The sequence below is a fragment of the Rana temporaria genome, chromosome 10 (assembly GCF_905171775.1).
Source record: "Rana temporaria chromosome 10, aRanTem1.1, whole genome shotgun sequence".
NCBI classification, from domain to species: Eukaryota; Metazoa; Chordata; class Amphibia; order Anura; family Ranidae; genus Rana; species Rana temporaria.
In genome coordinates, this window is record NC_053498.1 from 146,785,633 (window position 1) to 146,810,116 (window position 24,484).

General features: G+C 46.3%; 1 protein-coding gene across 1 annotated transcript in view; it reads left to right on the top strand.

Moving 5' to 3' along the window:
• Nucleotides 1–24,484, top strand: part of DNAJC11 (DnaJ heat shock protein family (Hsp40) member C11) — a 163,266-nt gene that overhangs the window by 33,626 nt on the left and 105,156 nt on the right. Inside the window, 2 exon segments of the mRNA XM_040326699.1 lie at nucleotides 5,247–5,320; nucleotides 17,049–17,150. Of these exon segments, the coding sequence (XP_040182633.1) occupies nucleotides 5,247–5,320; nucleotides 17,049–17,150 (176 nt within the window).

Consider the following 24,484-nt stretch of genomic DNA (forward strand, 5'->3'; position numbering starts at 1 on the left):
GTAACATGACCGCGCAATTGTCATTTAAACAGCGACAGTGCAGAAAGCTGAAAATTTACATGGGCAAGAAAGGGGGTGTAAGTGCCTGGTATGGAAGTGGCTAGAGGTAGAGGCATGATGGGATTTGTAGTTTCACCGCAGCTGCAGTGCCTAGCAGTGGCGGCTGGTGCTCAATTTTTGGGGGGGCGCAAACGGAAAAAATAAAAATTCAGCCTCACTGTGCCCATCAAACGCAGCCACTGTGCCATGCCATCAAACGCAGCCACTGTGCCCATTGTCACCACTGTGCCAATTGATGCCACTGTGCATGTCACTATGCCCTTTAATTCTTGCCACTGTGCCCATTTTTGTCACTGTGCCCTTTGTCGCCTCTGTGCCCTTTGTCGCCGCTGTGCCCTGTAAAATGCACTTACCTTACTCCTTCCACGTCCCTTAATGTCTTCTCCCGCCTTGGTGACGTTTCAGCCAATCAGGTTACCGATAACCAGAATCGGGGAACCTGATTGGCTGAGACGGGCGTCAGTCTTATCATAGGAATGCACCCCCCGTACGTTCCGAGGATAAGACATCCGGGAGACGAGGGCTGTACTCGGCCGCTGGCTCTGATAGGCACTTCCGCACAGCCAACCAGCTGCCGTTATTCAGGTGGCCGGCGCCCGAGGTCCGGCCATCTGAATAGACCAGCGGCAGCTGGCAACAATAACATACATTCATGCAATGCATGAATGTATGTTATTTGCGAGAGCCAGAGGGGGCGGCGCATTTTAAGGAAAGAAAAATTCTTCAAGGGCCCGTGTGTTTTTTTGTTTTTTTTTTTGTGACTACAGGAGGGGGGCAGTGTCCGGGCGCCCCCTATGGACGGGCCACCACTGGTGCCTAGGTTGCCTACCCTTGATGTAAAGTAATGAGTAGGCCGGCTGGGCATTCAAGCGACCTCTCATTTAACCACTTCCCGCCCAAGGACGTCGTATGACGTCCTGGACTTTCAGTGGGGATATCTGAATGATGGAGGCAGCTACAGGCATTATTCAGATATCCATCTCTTCAGCCGGCGAATCTGTGCATCATAAGAACGATCATAGCGGCAGTTCCGCCGCTTGATCGTTCTTATAGGCGGCGGGAGGGGACATCCCCCCCCCTCTCCCGCCACCATCCGGTGCTTCTCCGGGCTCTCCTTTGCCATCGGAGACCCGGAGAAACGATGCGTCGGATGGAAAGCATAGAGTAGACTGGTGATGTTGACCAGATGGTCACCAGTCCTCTCTATGATCGTCGGAGGCCCGGGCGCGATGTTATGACGTCACCCCCGGGTCCCGGAATGTAAACACAGCTGCAATCGCGGCTGAAAGCATTAGATCTGTGATTTTTTTTTTTTCACGATCTCATGCTTTCCAGCCTGGAGGAGAGATGTGAGGTTTTATTGACCCCTCCCCCCGCATCTCTCCATAAAGAGTACCCGTCACGAACCATTCCTATTACAAGGCATGTTTACATTCCTTGTAATAGGAATAAAAGTGATAAAAAAATGTCAAAAAAAGTTTAAAAAGAAAATAAATTGAGTAAAATAAAGAATATAATAATAAAAAAAAAAAATTGTAAACGCCCCTATCCCCGGTAGCTCGCGTTAAGAAGCGAACACACATGTAAGTCCCGCCCACACATGTAAACGCCGTTCAAACCACACATGTGAGGTATCGTCGCGTGCGTTAGAGCGCCAGCAACAATTCTAGCACTAGACCTCCTCTGTAACTCTAAATTTGTAACTTATAAAAATAAAAATAAGCGACGCCTATGGAGATTTTTAAGTACTGACGTTTGGCGCCATTCCATGAGTGTGCGCAATTTTAAAGCGTGACATGTTGGGTATCTTATTTACTCGGCGTAACTTCATCTTTCACATTATACAAAAAAATTGGGCTAAATTTACTGTTTTTTGTTTTTTAATTCATGAAACCGTTTTTTTCCTTTTAAAAAAAGGCGTTTGAAAAATGATTGCGCAAATACCGTGCGAGATAAAGTGGCAATGACCGGCATTTTATTCCCTAGGGCAGGGATATGCAATTAGCGGACCTCCAGCTGTTGCAAAACTACAAGTCCCATCATGCTTCTGACTCTGGGTGTCATGCTTGTGGCTGTCAGTCTTGCTATGCCTCATGGGAATTGTAGTTCTGCAACAGCTGGAGGTCCGCTAATTGCATGTCCCCGCCCTAGGGTGTCTGCTAAAAAAACATATATAGTGTTTGGGGGTTTTGAGTAATTTTCCAACAAGAAAATTATGATTTTTGCATGTAGGAGAGAAGTGCCGAAATAGGCCCGGTATGGAAGTGGTTAAACCCATGTACTATTATCCAATCAGATATTTTGGCCTCTTCAGCAAAATGAGAAACACTAGTTAACGCAATGATTAGGCGAGCGTCGGCTCTCATGGATCTACAATCCTCCATCTCAAGGGAATACTAGGATTCTTTTATTTTTTTTTTTATTTTTTTTATTTTACTTTTTTTTTCAATCTTCTCAACAAGTGACAGGCAGTGAGCAGCAGCCGGCTTGTTGTGGAAACCCTCAGTTTCCGTATTCTTGTAATTAGCTGAAGAGGAATCGGCGAAGATCTTGTACAGCTGAAGTTTCCCAGCGTTTTGAGAAGTGAATCAGAAGCGCCACTTACCAGCTCGCCTCGAAATGTGTTTTTAATGGCTGGCGCAGCAGCTTGGAGCGCGACGGATGATAAATTAATGTAAAGACAATACGTTTGCTTATCGGACGTGATGTACCCATCCACAACAGATATACAGAAATCAATTTGCGGAGCGTTTTTGATCTTAACGGGTTCTCTGATTACGCTGCTGCTATCTTTGATTGTCGGCCTGTTTCCACCTTCTCTTCCTTTTTTTTTTTTTTTTTTTTAAGTTGTTTTTGCTGCATTGGGAAAAATGCACTCGTGATGGAGGCGTCTTGTGCTCTGAATATAAAAACTACATTGAAAGTGTCTTCGTTGCAAAGAGATGCAAATGTGCAATAAAATAAATTGACATCTGATTAATGATAGACTGCAATACCGACTTTAGTTCCCCGTGTTTTTCAAGTTATTGATTGACAAATGTTTTTTTAACTACTTCCATACCGGGGGGCACTTGTACACCTTCCTGCCCAGACCAATTTTCAGCTTTCAGCGCTGTCGCAATTTGAATGACAATTGCGCGGGAATGCTGCACTGTAACCAACATTTTTTTTTTTTATAATTTTGTTCCAACAAATAGAGCTTTCTTTTGGTGTTATTTGATCACCTCCTGCGGTTTTTATTTTTTGCACAACAAATAAAGACCAAAAATGTAGAAAAAAAAATACGTTTTTTGTTTCTGTTATTTTTTTTTTGTAAATGCGTTTTCTTCTTCAATGATGGGCACTGATGGGGCGGAACCGATGGGCACTGATAGGCGGACCGGATGGGCGTCACTGATGGGGGGGGGGGGGGGGGGACTCATAGGCATCAGTGACACTGATGGACACTGGGTGGCATTGCTGGGCAACATTTGTCTGAATTGATTGATAATGTTGCTAGTCGGTGCCCATTTGTGGTCACTGAGTGGTATATATTGGGCATATTTTTGCATATGTTGATGGCCATGGGGTACGTACCTGGCCATCCACATGATGGGTGCTTCCCTGGTGGTCCAGTGTGGGCATCTGCTGAGGTGGGTTGCACTGATGAACAATCAGCACATACCACCCCCCCCCCCCCCCCGATCAACGGCTCTTCCTGTTTACATCGTGATCAGCCGTGATTGGATCAGACTAACCCTCCCTCCCTCTTCTTCTTGCCTTCCTTCCTTCCTTCCTTCCTCCTCCTCCCTCCTTCTTTCTTCTTCGCCACGATCTCCTTGTGTCACGGAGCAGAATTGCCCAGGCCGTAGTAAGTGTCCCGCCTCCTGTGATAGATGGCACACTGATCCAATGGCGGAACATTGGATCAGTGTGACGTGTGACAGGAGGCGGGATATTGTTACTGTGGCCTGGGCAATTCATGTTTTGCGAAGGGTTCAAACACTTATTTCACTCACTCTCCTGTGCCCTCCGCTGTTTACCAGAGCCGTCGGTAGCGGCGGAGGCGATCGGGTCCTTCTCGTTGCTTGGTATGGAGTTGAGTGAGAGGAAGATGCCCCCCCACCCGTCTTCATACCATAGCAGGGTGGGAGCGACGTCAAAACATCACTTCCACTCATAGCTCTTAAAGGGCCATTTTTTTTTTTATTATTGCATTTTAGTGTAAGAGTGAGATGTGAGGTCTTTTTGACCCCCAGATCTCATATTTAAGAGGACCTGTCATGCTTTTTTCTATTACAAAGGGATGTTTACATTCCTTGTAATAGAATTAAAAGTGACCTAAAATTAATATATTTTTAAAAACTGTGTAAAAACACGATAGAACGCATACGTGCGCAGCGCCCGCATATGAAAACCGTGTTCAAACCACACATCTGAGGTTTTGCCGCAATCGTTGGAGCAAGAGCAATAATTCTAGCCCTAGAATTTAAAACGTGCAACCTGTAGAATTTTTTTAAAAGGTTTAAGGTTAAAAGTTTGTCGCCATTCCACGAGCGGGCGCAATTTTGAAGCGTGACATGTTTGGTATCAATTTACTCAGCGTAACATTATCTTTCACAATATATAAAATTGGGCTAACTTTACTGTTGTCTTATTTATTTTTATTCCAAAAAGTTTTTTTTTTTTTTTTTTCTTTCAAACAAAAAGTGCACTTGTAAGACCGCTGCACAAATACGGTGTGACAAAAAGTATTGCGATGACCGCCATTTTATTCTCTAGGGTGTTAGGGAAAAAAATGTTTGGAGGTTCCAAGTAATTTTCTAGCAAAACATCTTGTTTTTAACTTGTAAACAACACATCTGAAAAAGAGGCTCGGGGCTGAAGTGGTTAAAGTGTCCCCTTGCTACGAAGCTGCTTGAAACTCGCTGAAAGCTTTGCCAATGCTTTGTGGAAGCTTGCTGTACACATTGCGCTAATGCAAGAGCTGAAGCTCAACTTTACAAGGGCCAATATCAGAAGAGATGCCTGACGCAATGGCTTCACTTGCAAATATTCACAAGGACTTGGCTGCCCTTCACTCCACCCCCCCCCCCCCCCCCCCCCCGACCCAATGCTTCCATGTCTCTGCTGACCCAAAATACTTCAGTCTTTCTTTATTACCTTTTTTTTTTTGCTTAACAATTTTTCTTTTCTTATATTTGCAGTGCTTAGTGATCCACAGTCAAGAGCCATCTATGACATATATGGGAAGAAAGGACTGGAGATGGAAGGATGGGAGGTAAGTGTTTTGTTTATGGCATTGTGACATCAAAGGAAACCAAGTATTTGGAAATGTAATAACAAAATGAAAGTCTTGGGACTAGAGTTTTACTAGTCTGGGATGGCAGTACAGTAGATAGAAATCCAACCACTAAAATAATAATGTCATTTAAATAAAAAAAAAAGAGTTCCAACCTTACTGTTTATTAAAGCGGAGGTTCACCCTCAAAATGAATGTTTTTGCTAACCTATCTCTAGCCTTAATAAAGGCTTGTAGCGTTGTCAATTTTTTTCCACTTACCTGTCTTCAGTCGCACTTCCGGGTCTTCTTCCTTGCGGGGAGTGGGCGTGTCGCTCCTTTTCTCAGACGGGGAGCTCTGCGCAATGTCTCCTGGGAGTGAGTGTTGATCCTCCCAGGAGACAATTGACGTGCGGGTAAAGCGTGTCATCGCCTTCCGAAAATATCCGACGGGGACTCGGCTCTTTACGGCGCCTGCGCCTGCCGTGTAGAGCTGACTGCGCAGGCGCCGTAAAGTACCGAGTCCCCCTCGGATATTTTCGGAAAGCGATGACGCGCTTTACCTGCATGTCAATCATCTATACGTCGCCTTAGGAACGCCTACTCCCCGGGGGAGCGAGAACCCGGAAGCCGGGTGAAAAAACGAAAAAAGTACAGCCCGAAAAAAAAAAAAAAATCCAGCATACTGTTGATGTCAGCAGTATGCTGGATATCACAGTTTATAGATTTTTTAGGGTGAACCCCCGCTTTAAGTCAAAAGCTACAAAAAGTGTAGCTGCTGACTTTTAATAAACACACTTACCTGCTCTACGGTGCAGCGACGGGGCCGCCCGGAGCTCCGCTCCTCTCTTCCGGCGCCTCCATTTGTAGTGTGGGCACCCGGCCGTGACGGCTTTCTGCTATAAAAAATTCTTTAAAAGTATTTAATTTTTACAAAATAATTGTAAAATTAAAGTTAAGGCGCTCATGTACACTCCCTATATAAAATACAGAGCATAGGATGACCACGTGTATACTGAATTATGTTTTATGGTGTGGTCTGTTTTCTGCACAGCATATGTTACATGATAGGCAGAAATAGCCAGAAAAATTCATCAATACACTGCAGAGCCAGCGTGTACGTCCTTTTAAAAAAAAAAAAAAAAATACTCCACCCCCCGACGCGACTCAATACATCTTTTTGAGTTTGATGGGAGTTATGACTGCTAGACATTTTAACCTTGCGGCAAAGCCCTTCAAAACACCTCCAAAATTTGTAAATCATGTTACAATTTGATGACTTCCAATAGACTAGCTTCCTTTTTTTTTTATTATTATTATTTTATTTTTATTTTTTTCCGTATGTCACCGAAACTGTCAGAGGTAACATAATTTAGAGTTATTAATTCTCCCTTGGAAAGGTTAAACTCTTACTTTGCTATACAACAAATCTTTGGCCTTCTGTTATCTCAAGCTTTTGCCTGTTTCTGTTACCCGTCTCTCGCTGTGTTTTTTTTTTTCCTGAAGCTTAAACAAAATTGCTTTGTTTATCCTTTGTCTATAGAGCGGAGAAAATGGAAGCGTTTAGAAGGTGAAAAGAGAAAATGCTTTTATTTAAGCCATTTCTTGCCTTTTATGGCTGCGTTCACACCGTCTCGCTGTGTTAAGGCCGTTCTTTCATTTAAGTGGGCGGCCAGATTCACCAAAAAAAAAGGGGGACGTGTGGCATTTTTTAGGCAATGCGATTTGCGTTGAGAATATTGGGGTACCATTTTCAGAATGGTGAACGAGCCCAAAGAGTATGTCTTGCCTACATCTTAAAGACCTTTTATTTATTTTTTACTACATTCTGCTCTTAACAACTTAAGACCCGGACCATTATGCAGGTTAAGGACCTTGCCACTTTTTGCGATTCGGCACTGCGTCGCTTTAACTGACAATTGCGCGGTCGTGCGACGTGGCTCCCAAACAAAATTGGCGTCCTTTTTTCCCCACAAATTGAACTTTGTTTTGGTGGTATTTATTTTATATATATATATATATATATATATATATATATATATATATATATATATATATATATATATATATATATATATATATATATATATACACAGTGATGAAAATAAGTATTTGAACACCCTGCTATTTTGCAAGTTCTCCCACTTGGAAATCATGGAGGGGTCTGAAATTGTCATCGTAGGTGCATGTCCACTGTGAGAGACCTAATCAAAAAAAAAAAAATCCAGAAATCACAATGTATGATTTTTTTTTTTAACTATTTATTTGTATGATTCAGCTGCAAATAAGTATTTGAACACCTGAGAAAATCAATGTTAATATTTGGTACAGTAGCCTTTGTTTGCAATTACAGAGGTCAAACGTTTCTTCACCAGGTTTGCACACACTGGAGGAGGGATTTTGGCCCACTCCTCCACACAGATCTTCTCTACATCAGTCAGGTTTCTGGGCTGTCGCTGAGAAACACGGAGTTTGAGCTCCCTCCAAAGATTCTCTATTGGGTTTAGGTCTGGAGACTGGCTAGGCCACGCCAGAACCTTGATATGCTTCTTACAGAGCCACTCCTTGATTATCCTGGCTGTGTGCTTCGGGTCATTGTCATGTTGGAAGACCCAGCCTCGACCCATCTTCAAAGCTCTGAGGGAAGGAAGTTGTTGCCCAAAATCTCGCAATACATGGCCCCGGTCATCCTCTCCTTAATACAGTGCAGTCGCCCTGTCCCATGTGCAGAAAAACACCCCCAAAGCATGATGCTACCACCCCCATGCTTCACAGTAGGGATGGTGTTCTTGGGATGGTACTCATCATTCTTCTTCCTCCAAACACGGTTAGTGGAATTATGACCAAAAAGTTATATTTTGGTCTCATCTGACCACATGACTTTCTCCCATGACTCCTCTGGATCATCCAAATGGTCATTGGCAAACTTAAGACGGGCCTTGACATGTGCTGGTTTAAGCAGGGGAACCTTCCGTGCCATGCATGATTTCAAACCATGACGTCTTAGTGTATTACCAACAGTAACCTTGGAAACGGTGGTCCCAGCTCTTTTCAGGTCATTGACCAGCTCCTCCCGTGTAGTCCTGGGCTGATTTCTCACCTTTCTTAGGATCATTGAGACCCCACGAGGTCAGATTTTGCATGGAGCCCCAGTCCGAGGGAGATTGACAGTCATGTTTAGCTTCTTCCATTTTCTAATGATTGCTCCAACAGTGGACCTTTTTTCACCAAGCTGCTTGGCAATTTCCCCGTAGCCCTTTCCAGCCTTGTGAAGGTGTACAATTTTGTCTCTAGTGTCTTTGGACAGCTCTTTGGTCTTGGCCATGTTAGTAGTTGGATTCTTACTGATTGTATGGGGTGGACAGGTGTCTTTATGCAGCTAATGACCTCAAACAGGTGCATCTAATTTAGGATAATAAATGGAGTGGAGGTGGACATTTTAAAGGCAGACTAACAGGTCTTTGAGGGTCAGAATTCTAGCTGATAGACAGGTGTTCAAATACTTATTTGCAGCTATATCATACAAATAAATAGTTAAAAAAATCATAAATTGTGATTTCTGGAATTTTTTTTTTTTTGATTATGTCTCTCACAGTGGACATGCACCTACGATGACAATTTCAGACCCCTCCATGATTTCCAAGTGGGAGAACTTGCAAAATAGCAGGGTGTTCAAATACTTATTTTCCTCACTGTGTATATGTGTATATATATTTATATTATATTTTTTTTTAAAGTGTATTTTGTGCGTGTACTCGAGAGAGGAGCCGGACTGCAGGAGTTGGGAGTAGGCAGGCCTCCCCCAGAGGCAATCTGCCACCTTTCTCCATGCCCCGGGTGGCAATGGCGGGTGTGTGAGGGGGTCCTCCCACACAGCCCGCCGTACCTGCTCCGCTTTGAAGCCCAACGGGGCAGAGGGACTCCCTGTAAGGGAGTGAGAGGATTTTGCCCGCTCAACCAGCCCCGTTAGTCCTTCGCCTCTCTTTTTAGAGACCGCGTGGTCAAAGTGCGTGCATGTTAACCCAATTTCGAGTGCGTGTGTAAGTGTGGTGGTTTTTGTGAGAGGGGGATGGGCGTACTAAGCGCAGGCTTACCTCGCATAGCGCACCCACCGGGAGCCGAGCTGAGACCACCAAACTCAATTCACATGTAGCTGAGACCCTTTTGGTGGTATTTGATCACCTCTGCCTTCTTTTTTTTTTTTTGTTTATAGCGCAAAAAAATTGAAAAAAATATATTTTTTTACTTTTTTGCTATAATATCCCCCAAAAAAGATATAAAACTATTTTTTTTTCTTTTAGTTTAGGCTGAAACATATTCTTCTAACTATTTTTGGTAAAAAAAAAAAAAATCGCAATAAGAGTTTGATTGGTTTGCGCAAAAGTTATAGCGTCTACAAAATAGGGGATAGTTTTATGGCATTTTTATTAATAATAATTTAATTTTTTTTTTACTAGTTATGGCGGCGATCAGCTTCCTTTTTTTTTTTTGACTGTGATATTGCGGCAGACACATCGGACACTTTTGACACTATTTTGGGACCATTGCCATTTATGCAGCGATCAGTGCTATAAAAATGCACTGATTACTGGGGGGTGAGGAAGGAGTTAAGTGTGTCCTAGGGAGAGATTCCAACTGTGTGAGCGCTGGGCTACAAGTGACATGACAGTGATCACTGCTCCCGATGACAGGGAGCAGTAGATCAGTATCCTGTCGCTAGGCAGAACAGGTTGATGCCTTGTTTACATAGGCAGCTCCCCGTTCTGCCACTGGACACCGGTGGACATTGAGTCCTCAGGACTCGCAGGCGCGGTCACGGAGCTCGCCACGGGAGGCAGTTTCAAAGCAACTTGCAGGTACCTTGTTTTGCTTCCCCATGCCATTCTGCCAACGTAAATGTACGTTAGTCAGTCGGCAAGTGGGCAATCTACAGCCGTGGCCAAAAGTTATGAGAATGTCAAATATTAATTTTCACAAAGTCTACTGCCTCGGTTTTTATGACAATTTGCATATACTCCAGAGCTATGAAGAGTGATCAGATGAATTGCAGAGGAGGGTGGTGCTTAAAATCATTTGTTCTTCTGTTATCCATGGTTACCTGCAAGGAAACGCGTGCAGTCATCATTGCTTTGCACAAAAAGGGATTCACAGGCAAGGATATTGCTGCTACGAAGATTGCAACTTAATCAACCATTTATCGGATCATCAAGAACAAGGGTGTCAAACTCAATTTCATGGTGGGCCGCATCAGCATTACGATTGCCCTCAAAAGGGCCGGTTGTGTCTAAGATTAGATGTCCAGCGCATCCCCCCCCCTTACATTAGATGTCGAGAGCCACCCCACCATCAGAAGTTGAGTCTCCCACTCTCCCTTGCATCACAGTGCACCCCCCTTTCCTTATGCTGCTGCTGGGAAGAAGCTGGATGCATTGCTTGAAAGCAGAAAGAAAGGGTCTAGGGGAGGGCTGGAGCTCTCCTGCAGCTGCAGAAGAGGTGCGAGGGCCACATGACATGGCCTGGAGGGCCGGATTCGGCCCGTGGGCCTTGTGTTTGACACCTGTGATCAAGAACTTCAAGGAGAGAAGTTTAATTGTTGTGAAGAAGGTTTCAGGACGCCCAAGAAAGTCCAGCAACCACCAGGACCGTCTCCTACAGTGGAATCAGCTGCGGGATTGGGGCACCTCTAGTGCAGAGCTTGCTCAGGAACGGCAGCAGGCAGGTGTGAAGACATCGGCACGCACAGTGAGGAGAAGACTTTTGGAGGATGGACTGGTGTCAAGAAGGGCAGCAAAGAAGCCTCTTCTCTCCAGGAAAACATCAGGGACAGACTGATATTCTGCAAAAAGTACAGGGACTGGACTGCTGAGGACTGGGGTAAAGTCCATTGTCTCTGATGAATCACTTTTCCGATTGTTTGGGGCATCCAGAAATAAACCTTGTCCGGAGCAGAGAAGGTGAGGGCTAACGTCAGTCGTGTGTCATGCCAACAGTAAAGCCTCCTGAGACCATTCATGTGTGGGGTCGCTTCTCAGCCAAGGGAGTGGGGGGGGGCTCACTCACAATTAGGGTTGTCCCGATACCGATACTAGTATCGTTATCGGCTCGATACTGAGTATTTGTACTCGCGCAAATGCTCCTGATGCTTTACCGATACTTTTTTTTTTTTCCCCCCCGAGAGCGGGTGGAGAGCGGGCGGAGAGCGGGTGGAGAGGGGGCGGAGAGCAGAGCAGTCCTTGAGTATGAAGCAGAGCTGCTGCCGCCTGGTCCCCTAAGAGAAAGCCAAGCCCCCCTCCCCGCCGCTGACAACGTCTAGTTGATTTGCGCTTGGGGAACATTACAGCTTTCATTTTGAATAGCTGTGTGTTCCCCGCCGCGCCCCGTCCTATATAAAACCCCTCCCCTTGTCCGGAAATGTTGATAGGCAGATCACCCGTCCCAGGATTGGATGGGTGATCTGTCCTTCAAAGTGCCCGGGCAAGAGGGAGTGTCTATACATGGCGCGGCGGGGAACACACAGCCATTCAAATAAAAGTTATGTTCCCCAAGCGCAAATCAACTAGATGTCGGCAGCGGCGGGGGGGGCTTGGCTTTCTCTTTGGGGTCACAAGGCTGTATTTAGGGACATGGCTGCGTTTGGGGGCGAGGCTGCGTTTGGGGGCGAGGCTGCGTTTGGGGGCGAGGCTGCGTTTGGGGGCCAGGCTGCGTTTGGGGGCCAGGCTGCGTTTGGGGGCGAGGCTGCGCTTGGGGACACAAGGCTGCGCTTGGGGACACAAGGCTGCGCTTGGGGACACAAGGCTGCGCTTGGGGACACAAGGCTGCGCTTGGGGACACAAGGCTGCGCTTGGGGACACAAGGCTGCGCTTGGGGACACAAGGCTGCGCTTGGGGACACAAGGCTGCGCTTGGGGACACAAGGCTGCGCTTGGGGACACAAGGCTGCGCTTGGGGACACAAGGCTGCGCTTGGGGACACAAGGCTGCGCTTGGGGACACAAGGCTGCGCTTGGGGACACAAGGCTGCGCTTGGGGGCACGGCTGCGTTTGGGGGACAAGGCTGCGTTTAGAAAAAAGTATCGGTATCGGTGAGTACATGAAAAAAAAGTATCAGTACTTGTACTCGGTCCTAAAAAAGTGGTATCCGGACAACCCTACGCACAATTCTGCCTAAAGAACACCGCCATGAATAAAGAATCCCCATCTAGTCATTGATATCAGACAGTCCCTAAATTAAGTCTTCTATATCAATTCTTGGATATGAGGGCCGCATTTGTTTTCTTTATTGTAGGCTTTCTTTCCTTTTTTATTTTCATCTGGTGATCCGGCCAGTAAGTGTTGTTTTTCATCAGAACAAGCTCCCCACTTGTATTACAGCTCATATTTCATTGTAGAGTACTGCTAGAAAGAAAACAACAAAAAAGTCCTTCAGTTAAATCAACATCAGCTGATCACCATCGCAAGAAGCAGCTTCCGAGGGAACAGAGCATGCTCAAGGAAGCAAAATCGGGTGACTTCCAATCTCCTGGTGCTGAAAGGACAGCTCCATGATAAAACATAGGGTAAGACTGAGCATGCTCACAACCGCAGAATAAACTGTCCCGTTGAGGTTCCAGTCCTGGAACTCTGTTGTAGTCCTATTCCCTATAAATCACCTCAGCGCCCATATCAGCCTGGCGAGTCCCTTAGAATCCAATTGAAGTGACTCTCCTGTGATTTAGTCGGGCTGACACTTACTGGCTGGATCACCAGGTGAAAATAAAGCCTATAATAATGAAAAGTAATGCAGCACTCACATCTAAGACTTCATATAAACTTATTTTGGGGACCTTCTGTGATATTGATACCTGGTTGGGGATTCCACATGCCCTAAGAGGCTCCTGGGATGTTTAAAGGACCTGGCTGTTGGAACGCTGCTTCCTGGCTCACCAATCATATTCAGAGCTAGAGGAAGTTGCACATATTTCAGGAAGTGCACACCCAGTGACCCTCTATGGAGCTGTGTGTTCTCTGAGGACGTTTCTGATGACTCCGATCCCAGTAGATGGCATGATTTCTAAGGCCCGGTACACACGAGCAAACATGTACGATGAAAGCGGTCCGTCGGACCGTTTTCACCGTACATGCCTGCCAGAGGGCTTCTGTACGATGGTTGTACTAACCATCGTACAGAAGTCCGCGCGTAAACATTACGCGGGGCGTGTCCGCGTCGTCGCGGCGACGTGGGCGGGCCTGCCATTTAAAGGCTTCCACGCATGCGTGGAAGTCATTCGACGCATGCGAGGGACGGCGGGCGCTCGGACATGTACGGTAAGTCTGTACTGACGACCGTACATGTCCGAGCGGGTAGGATTTCAGCGTATGGTTTTAAAACACGTCCAGGAATATTTGTCCGCTGGGAAAAGGCCCTGCGGGCAAATGTTTGCTGGAATTCGGCCCGCTCGCGCCCACACACGACCGAACATGTATGCTGAAACTGGCCCGCGGACCAGTTTCAGCATACATGTTTGGCCGTGTGTACGGGGCCTAACAGTAACAATGTTGCACCATTTGCTGGAGAACATTGGTATCTCGCTAAACGCCGTCCCTCGCTGCGTGTAGTTGCAAAGAATTATTTGAACAAGATGTTTCTTTAACCACTTAAGGACCGCCTCCTGCAGATATACGTCGGCAGAATGGCACGGCTGGGCACAAGCATGTACCTGTACGTCCTCTTTAAGTGCCCAGCCGTGGGTCGCAGGCGCGCGCCCGTGACCCGGTCCGAAGCTCCGTGACCGAGGGACCCGATCGCCGCCGGAGTCCCGCGATCGGTCCCCAGAGCTGAAGAACGGGGAGAGCTGTGTGTAAACACAGCTTCCTCGTTCTTCACAGTGACGGCTTCATTGATCGTGTGTTCCCTAATATAAGGAAACGCGATCAATGACGTCCCGCCCCGCCCCCCTACAGTTAGAAAAACATATGAGGTCACACATAACCCCTACAGCGCCCACTAGTGGTTAACTCCCAAACTGCAATTGTCATTTTCACAGTAAACCATGCATTTTTATAGAATTTTTTTGCTGTGAAAATGACAATGGTCCCAAAAATGTGTCAAAATTGTCCGATGTGTCCGCCATAATGTCGCAGTCACGAAAAAAAATCGCTGATCGCCGCCATTAGTAGTAAAATTTTTTTTTATAAAAATGCAATAAAACTATCTCCTATTTTGTAAACGATTAAATTTGGCGCAAACCAATCGATGAACGCGATTTTTTTTTTTTAACAAAAATAGGTAGAAGTATAAGAATCGGCCTAAACTGAGGTAGAAAAAAAAAAAATTTAAAATCTTTTTGGGGGATATTTATTATAGTAAAAAATATTGAATTCTTCTCAAAATTGTCGCTCTATTTTTGTTTATAGCGCAAAAAATAAAAACCGCAGAGGTGATCAAATACCACCAAAAGAAAGCTCTATTTGTGGGTAAAAAAGGGCGCCAATTTTGTTTGGGAGCCACGTCGCACGACCGCGCAATTGTCAGTTAAAGCGACGCAGTGCAGAATCACAAAAACTGGCCGGGTCCTTTACCTGCAAAAAAGGTCCGGGTCTTAAGTGGTTAAACTATCTTTCTGCTCAAGAATATTTATCAACACTACTTTCTGTAGCCCTTTTTTTAATAAGAAATAATCCCTTTTATTGGGTGTTATTTGCCTTCTAAACAGTCAAACCTCCTCAATGAATGTTTAATACACGGGGTGCATCCCTCATGCCTGTTTTTCCTCTCCTGTACATCGTAAATTGTATTTTAGCATTAGTAAACGCAGTCTGTAAAATTGATTTAGGCTAACCGAATAGGTTAGCGGATTATCTATAATTTGACTCTGAAGCCGGGCCTTTATTTTATTGGTCTTGCAAGCGATAACATTGCCAGTGAAATACCAGGCGAGTGATAAATCTACGAGCCGCTGATTTTTCAGAAATTGTCCTTCTAAAAATAGGATCTTCTTCTTCTGTCGCTCGGATTTGGCAGAAAAAAGATGACGGGGGAAACGGGCCAAGTGCGAAAACGTTCGCTCTATCGCTTAGATATAATCTGCTTAATGTACAGTTTGAGATTTGTAGGCCCTATTGCAGACATTTTTCTATCAGACTCATTAGTGTCTTCTGAAGATAAGAAGGGATATTTAGACAAAAGGGAGTCGGCTAAGGTTCTACGCATTTAATTACCTGCGCTATTGTCTTTTTATTATTTCGTCCTTTGGAAGAAAAAAAAAGATGAGAAAGTTAAGCCGGACAGTAAAAAAAGACGGATCTTTCTCAAAGTAACTTCATAGGCTGTTCTTTTGAAAGATCGTCTAATGATTTCAGATGTACTCCGAAAAGGTGTCTTCTGTGTCCGTGAGATAGAAGTAATTAGTAGATTTTTGGATTGTTCTACTTTGTGATAGAATCAAAACGACTTCTTCTCGTACTTTCTAACTTTTTGTGACCGAGGGATACGGTGTAGCCAATTGTTGCACCCATGGTTGTGGAAGTTGGTCTTAAAGGGGTTGTAAACCCTCATTAGCTAGATTCAGGATGGCGAGCGCATACTTGCGGCGGCGTAGCTTATGGCATTTAGGCTACGCCGCCGTAAGTTAGCGAGGCAAGTACATGATTCACAATGTACTTGCCTGCTAAGTTACGGCGGCGTAGCCTAAAGCGGGCGGGTGTAAGGGCGCCTAATTCAAAATAGGCTGAGGGGGCGTGTTTTATGTTAATTTTGGTTGACCTGACGTGATTGAAGTTTTTTTGGAACGGCGCATGCGCCGTCCGCCTACATTTCCCAGTGTGCATTGCGGCAACGTACGCCGCGCGGGCCTATTGATTTAGACGTGGACGTAAATCCCTATTCACGGACGACTTGCGCAAACGACGTAAAATTTTCGAATTTCGACGCAGGAACGCCGGCCATACTTAACATTACTATTCCATCTATTTGCACAGTGGTGCAGTGAGTAGCACTTTCGCCTAGCAGCAAAAGGTTTGCTGGTTCGAATCCCAACCACGACACCATCTGCTTGGAGTTTGCATGTTCTCCCTGTGTCTGCGTGGGTTTCCTCCGGGTACTCCGGTTTCCTCCCACACTCCAAAGACATGCTGGTAGGTAAATTGGATCTTGTCCAAATAGGCCCAGTATATATATGTATATCTGTGTGTATGACTGTGTGTCCCTAGCGTGTCATGATCCTACGGGGTAAAAATGACCGCACCAGCCAAGTAGATACTGGCTGGAAAAAGCGCCCAGAGGCGATTCAGTTCGCATGCGTTGCGCTATACAAGTCATTCATTCATTTGATGAAATAACTTTAGGCCTGCTAATGCGTTACGTAAACGGCGTATCTGTACTGCGTCGGCCGGGCGTACGTTCGTGAATAGGTGTATCTACTGATTTACATATTCTACGCCGACCGCAATGGAAGCGCCACCTAGCGGTCAGCCTAAAAATTACACTTTAGGATACGAGGGTGTAAGACACTTATGCCGCTCGTATCTGAGCCTAATTTAAGCGTATCTGTCAGAAAATGGAAGATTTAATGGATCACTTTGGTCTTTTTTCTGCCGTCACATTTCTTTGTCATGTTCCTGGTTGGGATTTCAGTGCAACGCAAAGAGCACAGAAAGTTGTGACCTCCATTATTTTCAAGAAGATCATTTACTGTGTGTGCCCCCCCCCCATAGACCTACAATTTAAATATCTTGTGTCTCCTTCCCTCTTAGGTGGTGGAAAGGAAAAGAACCGCCGCGGAGATAAGGGAAGAGTTCGAAAGACTACAAAGGGAAAGGGAAGAGAGACGACTTCAGCAGAGGACAAACCCCAAGGTAAGCTAATTGTCTTTTTAAGTTGAAAGCCACCTATGATATTTATTATTATTATTATTTATTTTTTGCTAAAGGAAATGAGCTCATTGTAAATGTCTAAAAAAGGGGGTAAGTATACCTGTAGCAAAGACTCAATGGTGTTGATTTATTAAAGGCAAATAGACTGTGGAATTGCACTCTGGAGGTGCAGTTGCTCCAGAACTGAGGTCAAGCTTGTTAAAGCGGAGGTTCACACAAAAAGTGAACCTCCGCCTTTTGGATCCCCCCACCCACCCCCTCTGGTGTCATTACATTTGGCACCTGTCAGGGGGAGGGTGGTGCAGATACCTGTATAAAACAGGTATTTGCACCACTTCCGGGTTCTGAGTCCTGCCCCTTCAACGTCAACCCCAACCCCCTGCTGTCTTCTGGGAAACACTGTTCCCAGGAGAGAGCGGGGACCAGTGACGGCGTGCCGCGATACTCGCGCATGCGCAGTTGGGAATCGGGCAGTGAAGCCGCAAGGCTTCACTTCCTGATTCCCTCACAGAGGATGGCAGCGGAAGCAGCCGAGTACTGAGCGATTTCTCGGCCTTGTCTGCTGACATCGCGGGAGCCCTGGACAGGTAGGTGTCCATTTTTTAAAAAATTCAGAGGCTGAAGTATTTGTAGCTGCTGGCTTTAAAAAAAGAATCGGGTGGACCTCCGCTTTAAAGCCATAAAGGGAAAGAGGGGTAGAGGGGTTTAGTTCCATATTAATGTGATGCGATGCCCAACAAGGTCGTATAGGTGTGTGATGGTCAGGAGCCATATAGCCTATGACACAGTGCAATTAAATTTTTTTTTTTTTTTGCAACAATCAAACATTTAGGCCGGGTTGACACCTATGCGAATTGAGTGCGGCTTAAACCGCATCCAATACACAGAACATTTCTAAATACATTGTTTTCAATGAGGCTGGTTTTACATGTGTGCGATGCATTCGCACTGTGCATTGCCGAAAAAACGTGTGCGTATTTTAGGCACTGCGGTGCCGCTCAGGTGCGAATTCAGGCCCATTATCTTCTATGGGTACGCAGCTGATTCACAAATGTGTTCATTTCTCTTCAGGATTTGTCTCATTCAGCTCAATACACTCCCCCCCCCCCCCCCCCCTTCCCCTCCCCTCTCCCAGGTCTCCAAATTCGCAGCTAATCTGCAGCTAAAACGCAGTGGATCTGCAGAGATAAGGGAGCTGAAATTCGCACAGCACTAGTGTAAATCCGGCCTTAGGGGAACATTGAGGACAAGTCACCGGCTCTAACGGGGAAGTTCCTTCACTGACTGCGCAGGCGCAAACTTGCCGACGGAAATCTCCGAACCTCGCCCGGCATCCAGGCTCATTCTTTAACATCCCCCGTGGATTGGAGGATGTTAAAAAAAGAGCCAGGAGGCCGAGCGAGCCGTCCGAGCGCAGCGAGGCCGACTGGCCACTTACCTCGACTTACCAGCCGCCTGACAAGTCGCGTCCCATTCTATTCACCAGAACCGTTCTAATAGGAGCGACGCAAGTCGCTCTGACTTAGAAAAAGGTTCTTGTACGACTTCGGGGGCGACTTGCATTGACTTCTATATAGAAGTCATTTTAGCAAGTCGCCTCTGAAGTCGTCGTCAGGACGACTTGCCGAAGTCGCCCCCCGAAGTCGTGCCGCCCCTGTGTGAACCGGCACTTAACGGAAGTTGGACATTTAAATAAAAATAACAGGCTGCAAATCAAGTGCAACTTTTTTTTTTTTTTTTTCAATTGTTGACCAGACTTGTCTTTGCCCTATGAAGTGTATAATGGTACTGAATAGGTTTTGGGAACACCAATTTTTTTTTTAAGTGTTTAACCAAAAAAAAAAAAAAAAATTCAGATCCTTAAAGCGGATGTGCCACGGGAAAATAATATTAAAAGCCAGCAGCTACAAATACTGCAGCTGCTGACTTTTAATATTAGGACACTTACCTGTCCTGGAGTCCAGCGCTGATCGCAGCAGAGGACGAGCGATCGCTCGTCTCTCTGCTGCTCCCCCCGCCATCCACGCTGAGGGAACCAGGAAGTGAAGCGCTGCTGCTTCACTGCCCGGTTCCCTATGGCGCATGCGCGAGTCGCGCCGCGCCCGCCGATTGGCTCCCGCTGTGTGCTGGAAGCCGAGTGTTCCCAGCACACAACGGGGGGGGGGGGGGGGGCGACGGGATGTGACGGAATGCCCGTCTTTTGCCCGTGAATGCCGGGCCGGAAGTGGGTGCAAATACCTGTCTTTAGACAGGTATCTGCACCCCCCTCCCCCCGAAAGGTGTCAAATGTGACACCGGAGGGGGGGAGGGTTCCGATCAGCGGGACTCCACTTTAGGGTGGAGAACTGCTTTAACGCAGATTTAAGTGCTTGTGCTGTGTAATCTGCCCCCCTCTACACTAGACACTTTTAAAAAACTGCCACTTCCTGTATTCCCCTCTGCTGACAACGATAATCGTGGCTACTGAGCCCTGACCACTGTGGTCAGTTTGCGTCCCTCCATCATAAGCAGCTGTCCTCTGTTCTCTTCTCCCCCTCACCCCCTCCTCCCTGCCTCTCGGCTCTGTGTCTGTCTCGGAACCCCCCCCCCAGCCTCTCTATTGTAGGCAGGTGGTGGTGATCAAATGCCACCAAAAAAAGGTCTATTTGTCTGATTAAAAATCTCATATGTGTACATGAGCGCGCAATTGTCATTTAAGGCTGCATTCACACCTAGGCGTAAGCGATTTGCGGCGTTTTTAACCGCGGTTTTGTATAGGTCATTGTCGGGTATGGAAAACGCCAAAGCCGCCCGATATGCCGCGACAAAAAAGGGTCCGGGACTTGTTTGAGCTTCAGGCGTTCGGCGTGGAGATGTGAACCATCTCCATAGAGAATCATGTTATTTCTCCCCTCCAGCGTATTGTAGCGTCGCGCTTCAGGCGTTTTGTCGCCTAGGTGTGAATGCAGCCTAAAGTGTGATGGCGCTGAAAATTGGCCTGGGCAGGAAGAGGGCGACAGTGCCTGGGTAGGCAAGTGGTAAAAGATACTACCGGTCATCCATTCTTATGATTGTTGCTCTTTCTTCGCTGGGACGGAGGCTCCTCTTGAATCCGGAGAGCGAAAAATAAGTGGATCCCGGCAGTAACAATGATCATGAAAAGGTGCCGCAGACGCATTGAAATTCCCTCCGTAAGACGCACGAGGAAGACGACACTTTTTTTTTTTTTTTTTCTTGAGTTGCAGGGCTTTCATAAATAACCCCACATATGTTTTCACAAGCCACATTTTTACTATTACTGTCGCTTTAATTTATGGCGGCGCGTACCGCCTTTTACGGCTCCGCTCATGGCTTCCCCTGCTAAATATTTTTTATTGTCCGTCGTATCTGTCACCACACTGTTTTCATATGGAAAATATGCTGCAATAACCAGGCTTCGAACCCGACCGTTCTAGCGAGCCCGCCGTCTTCCTCGGCGCAGCCATCTGTTCGCCCCGGTTCAAAGACTCTCCCTGCGCAGGTATGCGGGGCTTTTACCTGCTTTATGGCGGCCTCACAAATCACAGCGCGGTACGGTTATAATTCAGCGAGCGTCTGATCTGCGATACCTTCGGCTAATTATGGCCCCCGCGTGGAGCCCGGTGCCGCCGGCTCGTCAGAGGTCCTAATTAAGATCCTCTTCTCTTCTCCAACAATGAGATGTTTTTGTAAGTAGTCATTAATTAGAGTTTTGTATCTGTTGTCAAAGTACAGGGTGAGGGCTACGCGTGTGAGGGATGATTCCGCTAACGAGCGTCTTCTCCAAAGTGTCATTTTCTTCACTTGTTTTTATGTGTTTTTTTTTCTTTTTAAGGCCTGACAGACCGACGCCATTTACGTTCTCCACATCTTTTGTCTCTTAGAAACGACATTGCAGAGCCCAACCACAGTCTATGTCTTGTTAATGGACAACGGTGGGTGGGGGGAGTTGGTGAAGCCCCCTCAGTCATGTATGTTCTCTCCAACTAAAGATACAGTTTTTGTTGTTTGTTTGGCCTCCTTTTTAAATGGTTACCTGCTTGGCTGTGTGTGACTTAACCACTTCAGCCCCAGACCATCTCGTTGCTAAACGCCCGGGCCGCTTTTTGCGATTCGGCACTGCGTCGCTTTAACTGACAATTGCGCGGTCGTGCGACGTGGCTCCCAAACAAAACTGACGTCCCTTTTTCCCCACACATAGAGCTTTCTTTTGGTGGTATTTGATCACCTCTGCGGTTTTTAGTCTTTGCGCTATAAACAAAAATAGAGCGACAATTCTGAAAAAATGTAATATTTTTTACTCTTTTGCTATAATATCCCCCCCCAAAAAAAAAATGATATATATATATGTGTTTTCCTCAGTTTAGGCCGATACGTATTCTTCTTCATATTTCTGGTAAAAAAAACGCAATACGCGTTTGATTGGTTTGCGCAAAAGTTATAGCGTCTACAAAATAGGGGATAGTTTTATGGCATTTTTATTAATTTTTTTTTTTTTCTCGTAATGGCGGCGATCAGCTTTTTTTTTTTTTTTTTATCGTGACTGCGACATGACTGACACATCGGACACTTTTGACACCATTTTGGGACCATTGTCATTTTTACAATGATCAATGCTTTAAAAATGCTCTGATTACTGTGTAAATGTGACTGGCAGTGAAGGGGTTAAGTGTTCCCTAGGAAGTGATTCTTACTGTAGGGGGCGTGGCTACACCTGACACGCCCCCCTACAGTTAGAAACACATATGAGGTCACACTTAACCCCTTCAGCGCCCCCTTGTGGTTAACTCCCAAACTGCAATTGTCATTTTCACAGTAAACAATGCATTTTTATAGCATTTTTTGCTGTGAAAATGACAAAGGTCCCAAAAATGTGTCAAAATTGTCCGATGTGTCCGCCATAATGTCATAGTCACAAAAAAAATTGCTGATCGCCGCCATTAGCAGTAAAAAAAAAAAAAAAAAAATTATAAAAATGCAATAAAACTATCCCCTATTTTGTAGACGCTATAAATTTTGCGCAAACCAATCGATAAACGTTTATTGCGTTTTTTTTTTAACAAAAATATGTAGAAGAATACGTATCGGCCTAAACTGAGGACATTTTTTTTTATATATTTTTGGGGGATATTATAGCAAAAATTAAAAAATATTGAATTTTTTTTTCAAAACTGTCGCACCATTTTTGTTTATAGCGCAAAAACTAAACCACAGAGGTGATCAAATACCACCAAAAGAAAGAAAGCTCTATTTGTGGGGGAAAAAGGAAGCCAGTTTTGTTTGGGAGCCACGTCGCACGACCGCGCAATTGTCAGTTAAAGCGACGCAGTGCCGAATCGCAAAAACTGGCCAGGTCCTTTAGCTGCCTAAAGGTCCAGGTCTTAAGTGGTTAATGGTATTGCATTGTGTGTAATGGTTGGTTGGCAACACAATTTTTTTTACGTCCAAAACTTTTGGGAACGTTTGTTACTCCTCTTCTTCATTCCCCATGTTGTTTTTTTCCCCCGGAGTTCTGCTTTAAAACGAAGAGTTCCAATAAGCAAATCGTTTACAAAGACGGCGCTTTTTCTATAAATAATTGGTTGGCATCGTCCCATTAAACGCCCCTCCACTGTACCGCCAGCCATGAACATTTTTTGAAGTCGATCACGGTTTTTAATTTCATTAACAATAAAAGCCTCTACGCCAGCCATAAAGTGTAAATTGAAATCTATAGTCATCCGTGTCATGCCAGCGATACATTCCGCTTTTATTACGAGGAACGAGGGAGACGTCTGAAGCACCGGAGGGGATGGTGAAAACGAAAGGCGCAAAAAAAAAAAGCATGCGGTTGGCTTTAACCCCTTGTTGACCTCCAAAAAAACACTGGTATGGTTTTTGTTATGTAATGTTCATCCTTTACATGTAGTGTTTGAGGTATTAAAACATCCACAGGACAAAAAGAGTAATAATAAAAAATAAAAAAAGAGCAAAATTGGGGGAGGGGAGACGCCCCCTTAGCCGGGACTGCCCCCTTAGCCGGGACCTGCCCCCTTAGCCGGGACCTGCCCCCTTAGCCGGGGACCTGCCCCCTTAGCCGGGGACCTGCCCCCTTAGCCGGGGACCTGCCCCCTTAGCCGGGGACCTGCCCCCTTAGCCGGGGACCTGCCCCCTTAGCCGGGGACCTGCCCCCTTAGCCGGGGACCTGCCCCCTTAGCCGGGGACCTGCCCCCTTAGCCGGGGACCTGCCCCCTTAGCCCTTTACACTGTACCCTGTGTATGGGGGCCTCAGCCAGCTACATGTGCAGGAATTTTCCATTGTTACCACTGAACGTGGCGCTTCTCTTACTTGGCTTGCTTGTTGTAGCTGATTAGTTCTGAAAGAAAGTACACGCACTGATTGTGAACATTTTTGGATCCCTGTCGTCTCACCTGCCCTCCAATCCTTGGACCCCTGATGTCTCACCTGCCCTCCAATCCTTGGACCCCTGATGTCTCGCCTGCCCTCCAATCCTTGGACCCCCTGATGTCTCACCTGCCCTCCAATCCTTGGACCCCCTGATGTCTCACCTGCCCTCCAATCCTTGGACCCCCTGATGTCTCACCTGCCCCTCCAATCCTTGGACCCCCTGATGTCTCACCTGCCCCTCCAATCCTTGGACCCCCTGATGTCTCACCTGCCCTCCAATCCTTGGACCCACTGATGTCTCACCTGCCCTCCAGTCCTTGGACCCACTGATGTCTCACCTGCCCTCCAATCCTTGGACCCACTGATGTCTCACCTGCCCTCCAATCCTTGGACCCCCTGATGTCTTACCTGCCCTCCAATCCTTGGACCCCCTGATGTCTTACCTGCCCTACGTTCCTTGGATTCCTGATGTCTCACCTGCCCTCCGTTCCTTGGATTCCTGATGTCTCACCTGCCCTCTGTTCCTTGGATTCCTGATGTCTCACCTGCCCTCCGTTCCTTAGATTCCTGATGTCTCACCTGCCCTCTGTTCCTTAGATTCCTGATGTCTCACCTGCCCTCCGTTCCTTGGATTCCTGATGTCTCGCCTGCCCTCTGTACCTTTTGATTCCTGATGTCTCACCTGCCCTCTGTTCCTTAGACCCCGATGTCTCACCTGCCCTCTGTTCCTTAGACCCCCGATGTCTCGTCTGAGCTCCATTCCTTAGACCCCCGATGTCTCGTCTGACCTCCTTTTTCTTTAGACCCCTGATGTTTTGGCTGCCCTCTATTGGAGCTAATGAGGGGGGGTTGAGTGACAGCTGAACATGAAGTGATGTTATGCTGCATGTCACGTTTTGATGGTCACCCTCCTTTCTACCTGGCGGCATTT